This window comes from Spea bombifrons, chromosome 1 (genome assembly GCF_027358695.1).
Source record: "Spea bombifrons isolate aSpeBom1 chromosome 1, aSpeBom1.2.pri, whole genome shotgun sequence".
Lineage (NCBI taxonomy): Eukaryota > Metazoa > Chordata > Amphibia > Anura > Pelobatidae > Spea > Spea bombifrons.
This window is the reverse complement of record NC_071087.1, coordinates 133954690-133969568: the sequence shown is the minus strand read 5'-3', so window position 1 is coordinate 133969568 and position 14879 is coordinate 133954690. Positions and strand designations below refer to the sequence as shown.

Genomic DNA, 14879 nt, shown 5'->3' with positions numbered 1-14879 from the left:
CATTTCCTATCAAACTTTTAGTCTTACTTAATATGCGTTAGTTTTGACTGGTGATGCAGCATGCCATAAAAAGGCTTGAGCCGGTGCACGGGTTTCAACCATCGCCCTTGTTGCAAATTTAATTAAGGTACTATGTGAAAGCAATTATGGAAAATTAGGTGCACTGCATGAGCGTAAAGAGTTGCAGTGGTACAGTTCACTGAATGGAATATAAAAGCCATAATACTATTTTTTCTCCTCTCCACAGACGTCTTATGTTTAAAAGGGGGGGGGGGGTTGTCCTGCTTGGTTTTTGAGCAGCAGAAATACTGCACCAAACACTGCCATGCTGTTTCGTGATGAGAAGAAATTGGAGATCAGCTTAAAATAGACTAGAATCGAGTATTTTGAGCCTAGATTGGCAAAATGCTGCATAGAAGTATGCTAACACACAACAGTCATGTCTAAGCCAGTGCATAGAGGAAGTAAAGCACTTATGGTAATTGCAAACATTAACATGTTCATAAAGCTCTTACAACATATCAATGGTCCATGTTAATAGAAAGAGACCCACCGAAAAGTCTGAATGAAACAAGCAGTATTAACCTTAAACTAAAGAAAATCCACACACCAGCGTAAAGCAAGAAGCCACCAGGAAAGGCATAGGAAAGAAAAAAGATACTTAGTCCCTCGCCCCAACACCAAGAGGCAGAAAACAAACCAACCAGAAACAGAATTTGGCAGATTATTTAAAGATGGGTGCAGCAATTACAGTTTTAGAGAACATACAAAACCAAATTATATAGAGTATGTTCGTACTTAAGCAGGACTATCCACCTAAGGACTTGGGTGGTGCCCGTGTTGGAAAATGACAAGACATGATCTGCTGAAGCATGAATGGTGATACACCAACAGTGCTTGAGTAAGAAACCAACAACCAAGCGCACGTCCTTCAGCCATAGAGGTCTCAGCAGAGCATCATCTATGAAGCAGCACAAAGCTCTCCAGCTTTTCAGGTATTTCATTTCTGTATTGTAGATTGTGTTTCACTATTACGCGTGCAGCAAGACACTGCAGTGTTGTGTGGTTAATGGGTTGGATCAAGTTCTTTGCCATTTCTTTCTCATCCAGTAGATCACAGGCAGTTTGGTTGTGCGAATTAGTAGAGTCAAAGTGTGCACCAGATTTGACGAGAAGGTTCATGATATCTGGGTGGTTGTTGAGAGCAGCGATGTGTAAAGGGCTGTTGCTCTCAGAGTCTCTAACATTTATATCGGCGCCACACTCTATCAAGATAGAAGTCACCTGAAGAGAGGGAAATTTGCAAACAGGATATCGGCCGACACACGTGGTATTTTTATCAACAGCCAGGTGAAGAGGACTGAAGTTGTTCTTTCCTTTGGGATTGAGCTTAAGGAACCTATATATATTCTGTTTTTTGAAGTGCTCCTGTTCTATGCTGCAGGGAACTTTTTCCAGCAAACAGATCAAGTGCAAAATAATAGAGAGGGCCTTGTTTAGCTGGATTTGGTCTGGAGGCAACACTGTTTGTTTGACAGCTCGGTCTATTTCCAATACACTTTTGCTCAGTATGCCCATTAGGTCATCAAATGTAACCGTTGTACCGAGGAGACCTTTTGCCCGATCCTGAAGCATGAAGGAAAAAAGTTCAGCAAATGATAACAAGCTGCTAGCGGTCATTGGACTTAGAGGATCCAGGTTGTTCTGCTGCATGTCCAAAGCATACTTCCATAAATTGATGCATCGTTTGAAGTTCCCAGAGTCTGCATAGACTGCACCACGGTACCTGATGTAGTATGATGTATCCGGATGAGAAGGGCCCAAAATACGTTCTCTAATTAGAAGAGCTTGCATTCTCATTTCATCTGGGTCAGCAATAAGGTTGTCTAATTCTTCTGCTGTATTTACCTCCTTGGCATAATCATAAGCCATAATTAAATTATCTGGAACAGGTTTGCTGATAACATTAGTCCTGTCACTGTATCTCATGTCCATAGCTCTCTTCCAATACTTTAAGGCACCCAGGAGGTCCCGCTTTTTATCGACAAAAGTAGCTCCGAGAAGCTCTAGTGCGTTGATACGTTCAGTTTTGCTGGTCTGTGGGTGCTGAGTGAGAAAGTCCACAATGTTTGTGTGTCCCGTCACACTGGCAGAAAGGAGTGGTGTCATGCCATAGCCATCCTTTTCCATCCTAGCACCATATTTGAGGAGCATCTTCATGATGTCCAAGCTGCCAGATTCAGCACAGTCATGCAATGCCGTATTTCCTGCAATGAGAAAAGATTTGCCGTTAGGAGATCAATAGTTAAAATTCTTCAGTATTTTTCAATCGGCACAAGCCCTAACTGCGGACTGTAATAAACACACAGATATTTAGCTTTAAGCTCACAGCATCTTAACAGATGCAAAAAGCTTACATTGTAAAAGACAAAACACAAGCCTCTAGGACTAATTTTTTAATTAACCCAATTATGCAAAACTCAGTCAAACCCATCCTCGTGTTTTGCATACCTTACAACATACTGTTATTTCCAACAGAGGATGGGAAATCTTCTTGTTTAATGCATATTACAAGTTTAAAAAACACTCTCAGAGCAGTTTATTATGCATTCTTTTTCAGTAGCTGGAGTCAGCGATGGTTAACTCAGTTTATGTTTTATATGCCATTACTGTGCAAAAGTTTTAGGCAGGTGTGAAAAACTGCTGTAAAGTAAGAATGCTCACAAAAACAAACATGTTAATAGTTTTGTTTTATCATTTAAAAAAAATGCAAAGAAAATATCTAAATCAAATCAATATTTGTTTAAAAAAATGGCTATTTGTGAAGGTATTCTCACTTTGCAGCATTTTTTTTACCTCCCAGTACTGTATATTAGCTGCATTATCCTGGAGTCAATTTGTTATTTATGTAAAAGAAAAAAAAGAAAAAAAGAAAAGAAAACAACATAGGACACAATGTAGAAGAAGCCTTATTTTCTGAGCTTCATAAAACCATCCGGTCTTAGACCGGCACAAGCACACATAATAAAGCTTTAGCAAATGCACTTAATCCACAACCTGGTATGTTACTACCATTAAAAAAAACAAGGACAGAGCATAAAAATATCTATATTTTATTCGTAGGAGTCTCTATCAAATGAAACAATCATATGTAGCCACAATTGCTGTGACAGACAAGGTTTAAGATCTGTATTTACAGGATCACACGGAGTATATTCTGGGGGTTTGCTGATCAGTTTTTTTTCTTGGCACTTTCCCCGTCACCACCTTCCACAAGTGCAAGCTGAAAATAGACAGGCAAAGCAGAGCTAAGCAGGAGAATCCTAATTAACTGATCAGAGGTTAGAAGACACCGATCCTTAAGTATAGATTTAATACAAGGAGAGACACAGTATGAGTCAGATTCGCGCTGTCAGAGAAGAAACGAGGATGGGATCCTAAATATACTCTTAGAAACACTCCTTGGATAATTGGTGTTTACACGGCTAGTTACAGGAGTGTTTTCACTGTCAAAACTATCCGTGAATGTTCTGGTACAAAAAGCAGGGATCAAAGTGAGAAAAGAGTGAATAAATAAAGAGTAAAAGTAAATTTGGTAAAGAGGATACTTTTATTGGCTGACTGACATATAATGGATTGCTGGCTTTCAAGGCTATCTAGGTCTCTTTTTCAGGCATTTTGTGTTGTGTGAACTACGAGCTGAAGAAGAGACCTAGACAGCCTGGTAAGCTTGCAATCCATTATACGTCAGTTAACCAATAAAGATATCTTTACCTGAACAAATAAGTGTTGGGTAAGAGGAAGAGCATTTCAGTGTAAGTGGCACAAGTGAATACACCAAAAGCAGGCAACAGGTAGACCAACAGGTAGAAGAAAACCGACAGCAAACTAGACGGGCTGAATGTGCCTCGTTTCTACGGAAAGGGGTGATCACGCCAAAGGTTACAAACAAGACACATCACAGATGAAAGTTCGCAGATTTGGTCGGCGAAACACAATAAAAAATAGTACAGAAATCCTAAAACCCTGGAAAGATTACGGATGCCAAGTCAGGTATCCGAGACCCCTTTTCATCACGTCAACGTCAAACACACAGTCTCAGGCCCTGGCCACGTGACTGTAGAAATGTTTCAAACAATTTGCAGACACACCTAGATGAGGAATGTGCCCGTACCTCAGCCAGAACCTAATGTACAGTGTCCTGACTGTTTACATCATACGCTGCCAAATAATTTGCCGATCCCAACTCATCTACTTCTCCTCTGAGCTCCTGAACAGAGGAAACACAGTAGGACCTGCGAAAAATACCCTTACAAATGTTTAAAGCAACTTGCATAGTGAAAGTTTTTTTCTAGGAAAATCACCCAGATAAAATGGATTGTGCTTCAACAAATGTATATAAAATTCTTATTCACATAAAAACCACATATGCCTCCAATGCTCACCTGCTAGCTAAAAGGATTCCAATGTTATATTCTAGGGAAGTCCCATGGGTGGAAAAAAAAAAAAGTCTCACCTTAAGCCTAAAACACAACTCTGTATAGTATAATAGTAAGTACGTTAGTATTGACAAAAAGCTGTTTTTATCTTTTTTGGTTCCAATTAACTATCTTTACCTGCAGACCTGGAGGCTGCCATTGTTGTCAGTCATGCGATATTTTGGGTGACTTTCCCTGCGGGTACCACATTGAGCTGATTCTTTGTGGCAATGCTAATGAAGTCCAGTCCTCCATAGACTTGCGTTGGTCAGATTGCCTAGTTGGGTGATGAAGGCCGTAAGCAAGCAGGGTTTTTGTCTAATAGAACACAAATGGCTAATATGCAGCCATCTGAAAACATTATATTATATGAAAACTAGAGCAGAGCTCAGTATTTTTGAAAATGTATTTTTAATCCGACTAAACAACTACTAAACACAAATGGTAGACGCTCCCTTTCAAGGTTAGAAATTGTATTAACCTACAGCAAACTCCTTCACTGATCCCTGTCTGTGAATAACATGCTCCTTTACTCCTCTGCACCGCCAGGTGTTTCGCAGAGTCAGAGCCTCAATCCATTCTTCACAAGCAGCTAGGCTCAAAGACGAACCCAGCTGTGACCATAGACGCTGCTGAAAAGGCTAGTGTGCCAAACCATGGAAAGTGGAGCTGCGCAGAGTTTCCAGAGTTTCTTTCCACAAAAGAGCGATGCTTCTAATGGGAAGCCTGCTGGGGTCTGGAGACATCTGATGTAGAATGTACATGAATAGAAGCATAAAATACCTATTTGCACAATTATTACTCGTTATAACTCTGATATACATTCACATCACGGTTGTAGCTGAGGGTCGCAATGTCCGATATCTGCTCCTGCATAGTCAGCTGGCTAAACGTAAGCCTTTATCACGGAACGCAACTTCACTCTAAGCTGCAGATTCCATGCACTGACCACTGCTTGTAGGCAGGAAAGGCATCATTCCTTGTACTTCTGAGAGATGCTGGTCATTGATCAATGACCGATAAGCAGTACACTAACTTTCTTAGCCTTGTATTTTTTGATTGTACACAAGAGGTATATAAATGGGACATGTTATTCCCAGATTGTTTTCATTTGATCACTTTACTGCTTTTAACCGACTAGTCCCACTTTGCCAAACATCTAACAAGGTTGATAACCTAAAGAGTTAATGGAGAGTAAAGTTTTAACACTAATGAGGAAGATGAGGTTTAACGTATGCCCACACAGTGAATAATGGTCACATCTCCCACTGGAAAACACCAATATTTTGTGCGAGAAATCAAACAATAAAAGTCTCTAACCTGAAAAGGTGTCAGGTTCCAGTGTCCTCTAAAGCCCTGAAATAGCCCTAACTGGAGTCAGATGGTGCATGACTAGTGATAGCGTAATACACATTCCAGGTGCAGCCAACTCCCTCCTCCACAGGAATAAATAACCTGTGTGGACGCCTCCCCAGAAGTTATTTCTGAAGCCGGTGTTACTATGCAAGGGAAAAAAATCTTAGTCAGGTAGCAGGACTCAAAAAAGAAACAGAACTGATCCCCACTGGACTTCCTTCAAAAGCATATCAGCCTTCAAGTGCTAGAGAAAACAGTGTCCAGGGATAATCCAAGGGCACCACAGTTACAGAGTGAACATGCTTACGTTTAGACAAACTATTCGGAGCTTCCCAACAGATGCAAGTCAAACGCCGAGTAGCTACGGGAACGGCAAACAGAATGGAGCTTGGCGATCTCTCAGACTGGATGTGATCTCGCCGGGGTGTTCTGACAACATGGTTTGATTCTGGCTACGGCAGCCGAGTGGGCTGAAGCGATCCTGATCTTTCTCACTACTCCAGTGGAAAATCTGTGATAGCATGGGAATGGCAGTGACACGGCAACTACATAAAAAAAAACCTTATATGTTTTTTTGGGGAAATAAGGGTTACGTGAAAACAAATGACATCACTTGGATTGGAGTGGCATTTTGTCAGTTGTGGTTTAATGAAAAAGTTCTATTAAATTTATACAACATTCTTTGTCGGGCCCAATCATTGAGGGAAGAATGCTGCAAACTTCACAGTATGTCAAAGGCTCTGCAGTATGCGTCATGCTATGGGGGTTGAAAGAAGTACGGTTGCCGGGCAACAGATCAGCACATACATATGGTTAAGTTAAAGTCACCTTGTGACCTCCGCTGTGTACGGATTGTCTGCTGCAAACTTTATTCTATTAGCAGGATAAGATTTTATTACAAACCCACTCAGATCACACTGGTTCCTAACCATATTAAAGTTGAACGGTCACCTTCACAGCTTTACTACGTTTATTAAAACTGCCAATAGCTTGTTATTTTTACTCTTTAACCTCTTCTTTACTGAGAGTGTTTTGTGCCCCAAAACAATTTTTAGACTATGTCCCCTTAGCCATCATTGTCCTTTTTTCATGCACTCACATACACAAATAATATTTTCTTTTCCCAGGGACAGATAGAGCTTTCTACTCTAGTATGAAAACAGTCCACAAACGAGTCCAGTTGAACAAAATACATTTATGTAAGTGGCTTGAATTTGAAAAACCCGACATTCAGTTTTTTCCCCCCTCTAAGTTATGGGGCACAAAATGGAACTTGCTCGTTACCTTTTCCAAACTTTTATTTCCCGATAATGCTAGGCATACATTTTTAACTTTCTTTAACGATGGAGAGGACCGCATTTGAGAACCCAATGCTGCATTAATATTGGAAGTATCGCACAAACATTCCGTCACTGGCAGGCTGAATGGCGGTTCCGGAGTACTGCCTCGTGTGCAAGGCTAGACCCCTCGTGGAGTCATTAAGTAGTCAAGCATTAAAAAGTCCAAGAGCATTCAGAGGAGTATTTAGGTTGCCTGTCCATCCACTACAGTGCTCAGTCTAGACAGAAACAATTATACTTGTCTGCTTTTCAAACTGCAAAAAAAATAAATAAAAACAAAATCTATATAATAAAAAATTTATATATAAAAAAAAAAAAAGGTTAATTAAGAAAACCAGGGGTGCACAATGCATGTCCTTCAGGACTGCAAATGGGCAAACGTGGTATATTGGTATTGTCTCAAGGGTACCTAGCAATGTGTGCTAAGTGGGTGTTTGTAATTTGAAGTAGAAGGGCAGAAATGTTGTGCGAGTGTCTCTAAGTTTCCAGTTTCCCAGTGTGACTTACATGCAGTACATCCAGTGTTCACTACAGCGGACTGCTGCCTTTCCAAGTAATCTGACATCAGATGTGCAGGGTGTACAGACGCATTCTGCTATTTTTGCATCAATACATGGCTTGTGTAAGCGGCATTAATATTTACTTGATTGCATAGCACCTTGCATAAAGAGTATGTTTTCTGATCATCAAGAGGCTTCCATGTTTCAAGAAATAGCTTCTCGGACAGAAGGGGATAAGGGTAGGAGAGTACTTGGATGAAAGACCGAAATAATCGTAAAAGTATTTGAAGTCTAGCTCTGTGTGGAAGCCACTACTTATTACTCTTGAATACTGTATGTAATGCGATCAACCAAAACGATAGTGTGGCTCGGGGAGTTATGTAAGCAGAAGCATAGTGTAAACTGTTCACATTCCCTACTGAGCAATTAAAAAAAAATTTAAAATAATGATATGGTTAGAAAAAATATATGTATATTCACGCAATGTTTACTCATTCTAGGAATGAAGCTGATAGACTCTACAGATATACTAAACTAAAACAGTTTAATGTATATACAGGAAGATATGGCTTCCTTTACATGGAGGGACTGGCCACTTACTCCTGCATACTGTAACATAGCAGCTGTTTAGAAGTATGGGGTTTCTAGGAGTTACCATGGAGGCCAATAGCAGTCCACTGGAGCAGAAATGAACTAGGTGTTACCCAGACTCTTATCCAAAAAGATCTGCTGAGATCTCGCTCTCTCTCCCGGCAAATCAGTCTGCATTTTTCTGGCTTCTTGGAGTACTTCTGCTAAAGGGTGGAGCCACGGCGCTTCTCCAATCAGGGAGAGGGTGTGTGTGGAGGTTCCGCCCTTTTGCAGAAGCACTCCAAGAGGCCTGGTCAACAGTGCTGATAACGGAAGGGGGAAAAAAAAAAAAAAAAAAAAAAAAAAATAACAAGACGCAAGCAAATTTCCATTAAAAGAAGACATTCGTACAAATTAACGAAACTGGCAAATTTTGTATGAATCCAAATGCACAAAACACTAGTGTTATCCCACTTGTAATATTTATATGACCAAACTGATAACACACCATCATATGGCAAATGGAGTACCCTCAACATTAGGTTTATAACCTCACTTTTTTATTGTAATAAAGAACAGCCATGGCAAATGTTTGCAACTCATCAATGTCAAATGCTCCAACTAAATAGGTAATATTTTGAATTCTATTCAGAATTAGATTAATTAAAGATAATTAAATCATCCCTGGTAGGACAATGCAGCAGTTTCTGGACCTTGCCTGAATGTGTTTAGCAAACTACAATTATAAAGTCAAAGCAGGATGGCAGCTTTGACAATAAGGTAATTTTTATGTTAATGTTATACATGGGTGTAAGGATTTCCCTCTGCTGGAAGGTTACCAGGATTTTCAGAGCAAACAAGTCTCCAAAAGCATTTTGTTTCTGCAACTTAATCTTTCTGAATCTTAATGAAAGCTGTCCATAGACATAAAGGTGAATCAGGAAACCAGTAAGAAACCTAACGCAATAAGAAAATATTTAGCACGCCAAATTCAATCCAGATAGTCCCCCCCCCCCCCAAAAAAAAAAACAGGATTCATCTCCTGACACCGGGACATCTGGCAGCTGACGGTAGGTAAGTGTAACAGTTAAGAATTTGCATGAATAGAAGCAAACACGGCCATTGCTCCCTGGAACTTACGCACCCCTATAAATACAGTACTGTTCTCCAAACTCTCGTGCTCAAAGCTTCAACATTTGCGGTTTTCTGCATCTTCTCACATCACCACTGACACCGTCACTAATTAAACAATAACATTTACCTATGGAGTTCTATCACAAAGGTATGGGAAGCTCTGCAAAACTTGAGAAAGATGAAGTCAGTCTGTGACCGGTAGGCATTGGATGGCTGATCATAGGATGGGTAGAGCATCACATCAGGACTGCGCGAGGTTGCTTGGGCACAGGTATTATCAAATGTTAAAAATTACACTGACTACAGATTGTGAGCAATGAACGTTAACCTGCTTTCCTAAATTGTATTAGGTACATTAGGATTACATGCACGCCACCATTTCCATTAGAAAAGAATGCAAATGTTCCACTGCATGCCGGTACAAAAGTACACTGGAACACAGGGCAGCTGAAGAAGGTGTGTGTGCATGCGTTCATCTGCCGTCAGTAACACACTGGAAAGCATGTCTTTTAATAAGAAAACGGAACAAAAAATTATTCAAAATCAGCAATTCAAAGCACTTCACATTTCATTGCAAATGTTAGTGTCACCCAACCATATTTTTACTTGGTTAAAAACACTGCACGGTGACCAATAGATAATTGTTTGAATGGATACACAGTCTGTAACAGATTAGTATAGTAATAGCATTAATGTCGTTCATGCTAACCTAACAAAAATTCTTCGACACTGCACAGTCGCACACAGCACAACATGTATGTGCATGTAAACAGAATATGCTCAATGAAACGACATTTATCACATCGCTATATGGACTAATTTCTATAAACTGCTGATCGTTAAACTACTGCTTTGGGGCAAGAATGCTAGACTTCTTAGCCAAGACTTGTCTTTTTTGTGAATTATTTTCTGCAGCTTTAGGCGACCAGTTAACCTCGTTTTGTTTATGTAACTTTATATTAATAACAGGAATGTATGCAGCACTTTAAAAGTATGTTTCAACAACCGAGGTGCTTGCAGGAGAGCTGAAGATTCCAGTATCTATCACACTATATTACGCAGGGGGTATAACCCAGCGATCACCTACTGCATGAAGCGCTGAACTGTCCCAGCTAAGAGCCAAATCGGTATCCATGAGATGAATTTCAATAACTTATCAGAACGTATGCAGCTCTACCCTGAAGCAAACACTTAGTTCAGTGAATGCACCCCAAAGTAAAACTAATTCACATATTACCAATTAAAGCTTATGTGGTCCCATGGTCTACAAGCTTGCAGCAGCACACTTAATTTCATGTTTTCAAACACCTGTTTTAATGGGCAGCATTTGCAGGCATTAACATTTTGTATGCCAACACTCTTGATTTCTGCACACTAGGTAGAAAAACCCATCGACATCTAGACTTTTTATTGCTGGTCATTACAGTCCCCAAGGTATGCTTATTGCATTCTATTATAAAGACTATTTGGCCTCTACCCATTGCTGCGGAATATGATGGTGATGTGTAAAACAAATAAGAATAATACATTTAATATATAACAATTGTATGCATGTGACATAACATTATTAACCAATTCACGGTTTATAATGCGGTCTTGCATATTGCTTATAATAAAATATAATGCAGGGAGCCAAGGCTCTAAGAAAGTATTCTGCTTTTGCCATTTTGTGCTACTTTATATCGACGACTATAGGTATTTACCTTTCCGACTACCTGGCTTATACATTCTACATACACTTGTGCAGCCTTGCTAATGAATTGCCGCAAATTGCGTTAACATAATATTTTAAAGTTACCTTTCACACTCTTCCTGTTAACGTCAGCCCCTTTCTCGAGCAGAAACTGGGCAATCTCCTTATGCCCCTTGTAGCAGGAAATCATCAGACACGTGTGCCCGTGACGATTGGCTACCTCCAGGTCAGCATTGTGCTCTACCAAGTACATCACTATTGCCAGGTGCCCATCGAAGCAGGCTGCCCGCAAAGGTGTCGAGTTAGTGAGAGTGGTGTTGTTCACAGATGCCCCGTGATCCAGCAGCGACTGAACCACTTTTAGGTGCCCAGCAGCCGATGCAGCCCAAAGAGGAGGTGCTCCTTCTATGGTTTCCCCATCAAAATTAACAGACCCCCCAATCTCCACTGAGGCACTACACTGATCCAGCAGGTAATCCACCATGTCAAGGTGACCGTATCGGGCGGCCATTAAGAGCGGCGTGGCGCCATTTGTTTTCTCAGACATGAGCACGACCACTTCATCCTTGGCTTTGTTTTCCAACAGCTTGGAAAGAAGGCGCAGCTTGCCATCACGGGCTGCATTAAATACCGCAGTCTTCAGATCCATGGTTGCTCTACTGTCACGGGGTGTACGTAGCAGAGGGGACCCAATCTGCTTCAATGGCAGCCAGAAGCTTCCAGGCAAGGCACAAAGAACACAATGTATGAAATCCTGTCTGCTGTCTCACGAGAAGCATAAATACGGTCTCACAGATGCATAAAGCTGAAGAGGGGGGAAAAAAACGCATTTAGCATATTTACTTTAAAAAACCACGCATCTGAAAAGATTGACACCTACTCACCGTAGGAGTTATATTACCTTAACACACTATGTATATTGATACATGAACATCATTTTGCAAAAAAAAAACAAAAAAAACGTTCTCTGCTCCACAGAATAGCACGTGCTTCACTCACACAACCTGTTAACATATTATATAGGCTAGCCCTCAAAAAGCATTTACATCATATTAATGATAGGGCATATCATTCCCGTGGATGTGTTAATAACATGGAAAGGTTTTGGCATTTGACAGCAAAAAATTCCATTTTTTGGATGAAATGCATCAAAAATCATTAGTCATAACATGTAAGTTCATTGAATAGGGGGCTTGTTCACTAAATAAACATTAACTAAAATATAAGGGAAAACAAATGCATTTCTTGCATAAGTAATTGTACAGGGCTGCATAATTTGTTGGCGTTTACTAAATAAAAGGTAGTAATAATAATCATAGGAAGAAACTCACTGGACTTCACCTGCATAAAGTATACAAAAGCCAACAAGCTCCCATTTTTTTCATCTCACCATTTAGTGAATAAACCACCTTAGATGCCTTCAGTGGCATAGCAGCCATTTTTCTTTGTTTACTTCATCAACATAAGCTCTTTACATTGCACGCCTATCATAGCATACGCTACCCTATCTAGTATATGCTATAGGTCATCCGCAAGTCTATGAAGAATTACAGATTTAGGTCAGGAGTGTAATAATTTACATTAAAGCCGCCGCAGGAGGAGAGACATGGACAAATACAATTTCTGGAAATTATTATTTATATTATTAGTGAGGCTTTCTAAATAAATTATAAGCGCCAGGCATTTCCCCAACACCTGCTAACTAAGCAAGAGAAGGCGCACCTAAGCATGGCTTTTGTTGAGTAAGGGGTAATGTATCTCTGCTGTCACCGTCCATAGATCAGGCCTTAATTAGCAGAATATTGCAGTGGGTCTTAAAAGATCCTGAGGTACGAATTTCTATGTCAAAAATTAGAGAGGCCTTTGGGTCTCCTGAAGTCACAAGAGCTGCTTCAGCACAAATGGTTAACTTATACATGGATTCCGAATGTTTACTTTTATTGCCATCTAGAAGGATCTGGAAGAGTTACTAAAACTACAAAGGCCGATCGAAAACTATTAGAGGAAGGTCAATGAACACAGACCGTGTCTTGCCTAAAGTTATTTTTAAGAGCAGATGAAATAGAAGACGGCCCAGAAACGGGGAATAATCGGTACATAAGCGCTGGCCGCAGGGATTCCAGGAAAACGAGATCTCTGACAAGTGTCAAGTATCGTGAGCGTTCGTAGAAATGGCTGTTAACCTACACAATTACCCTCGCTCGGGGCGACTACGAGCATTAAACAGGGCTACTGACGTTGACAGTGTGACTACCGCATACTCAAAAATCATATGGTGCTCTTATGGTCTCCTAGCAATCATTACCGCTGCCATTGTTGCTCGGTGATCTCCGTGTCTCCCCAGGTCCAGCTTCCGCAGAGCCGCGGCCGGTGTGACGGGGCAGGCGGGGCTCCCCTCTGCCTGATAGAGAGCGCATCTAACTTGTCACTAGCGGTTACTCACCACCAAGCCGCGCAGGAACCAATCAGAAAAGAGGGGAGGGAGTTGATGGGAACAGACGTGTAGTTGACGTCGTTACGCAATGGGTTTGGTTGAGAGCGCAGAGGATTGGGTACAATGATGGCTCTAGGGTGACGTAACGGGCGGAATACAACAATGGGTATCGAATTGTGAGGGAACGGCTGCCAATACAAGCGATTAGAGGGGATATGATTACTCACGTGACATTGAGTTACACCTTGTTGTGTCGGTCGCGTTCACGGTACATTTTACAGGTGAATGTTTCGGGAAAGTGCAGCGACTGCCATGGAACGTTCCTGAAAAAGTGTCTGCAGAGAATGATTTTTTTTTCTTTTGTTATTTATACAAAAAAAACTCTTCCAACAGCAATATACTAGAAAACGGTTCGTGTGAACTACACTGACGGCTCGGTATTAAACATAGCACCCAAGTGTTTTTTTTTTAAGTCCCTCTTTTGACCTTAAGTCCCTTCATCCCCTTTTCCTCAATTTATGAACCTATTTCCATTATCTAAAAAAATGTTTAGTGTATTTGAGTGTTCTTCGACACTAAAACTTACAATAATGTTTATAGAAACAGCAGGAAATGTGTTTATAACTTCAACTGTGTAAATAAAATACATTTTTCTAAGTGCCATACTCTATTACATAAATACCTAAACAATAAATTCACTACATAAAACACATGAAATATAGTGAAAATTGAAAAAAGGACTTTTTCTGACTGTGACCGGAAAAATGTACAAATTTACTAATTTACAAAAGCAAAATGAAAAAAAATGCTAAATAGATTTGAAAATTTGTCCTGAGTTTGGAAATACCCAATGTTTTTATGTATTTTGTATTTTGCAATTAACAAGACCCCAGTACAGTGATACCACCCATGCATGGGTTTGTCAGGTTGTTTGGGGGATAAAAGGGCACATTTGTAGCCTGCACAACTCAGTTTTTCCACTTAGAATTTTGACATGTTGAAAATTCTGCCCCATGTCCTATTTGGGACATATTTGAAGCCATATATGTTTGAAAACTAGACACCTCTAACTCTTTCTATGCACTAATTCCACCCTAAATTTACTGCTCCTTGTATATGTCACTGTCAAACAACATGCCAATATATGTTCAGCAACAGCTCCTGAGTACAGTGATACCAACAATGCATAGGTTTGTTGGGTTTACTGGGGGCTAAAAGGCCACATTTGTGAGGTGTGCATTTCTTTGGAATTTTGACATCTGTGCCCATGTTCTATTTGGGACATCTTTGAACCCAACCAATTCAATTTACCCCCATCAAATCATACATTTTTTAAAACTAGCCCCCCCCATGGGTATTTCAAATGCCCATGTT

General features: G+C 40.3%; 1 protein-coding gene across 1 annotated transcript; it reads right to left on the bottom strand.

Annotated features, from left to right (window-relative positions):
- Positions 1-277: 277 nt before the first annotated feature.
- Positions 278-13485, bottom strand: FEM1C (fem-1 homolog C). The gene is made up of 3 exons (XM_053474282.1): positions 13377-13485; positions 11177-11876; positions 278-2267 (listed from the first exon to the last, which is right to left on the bottom strand). Exons 2-3 carry the CDS (start codon positions 11718-11720, stop codon positions 958-960), a joined length of 1854 nt encoding a protein of 617 aa, XP_053330257.1. The 5' UTR covers positions 11721-11876; positions 13377-13485; the 3' UTR covers positions 278-957.
- Positions 13486-14879: the final 1394 nt, after the last annotated feature.

Bases quoted from the DNA above. Each gene is read 5' to 3' on its own strand.
- FEM1C (XM_053474282.1), bottom strand. From the start codon at position 11,720: ATGGATCTGAAGACTGCGGTATTTAATGCAGCCCGTGATGGCAAGCTG. The intron at 2,268-11,176 runs GTAACTTTAAAA...TTCTCATTGCAG, and splicing joins TAACAGGAAGAGTGTGAAAG to GAAATACGGCATTGCATGAC.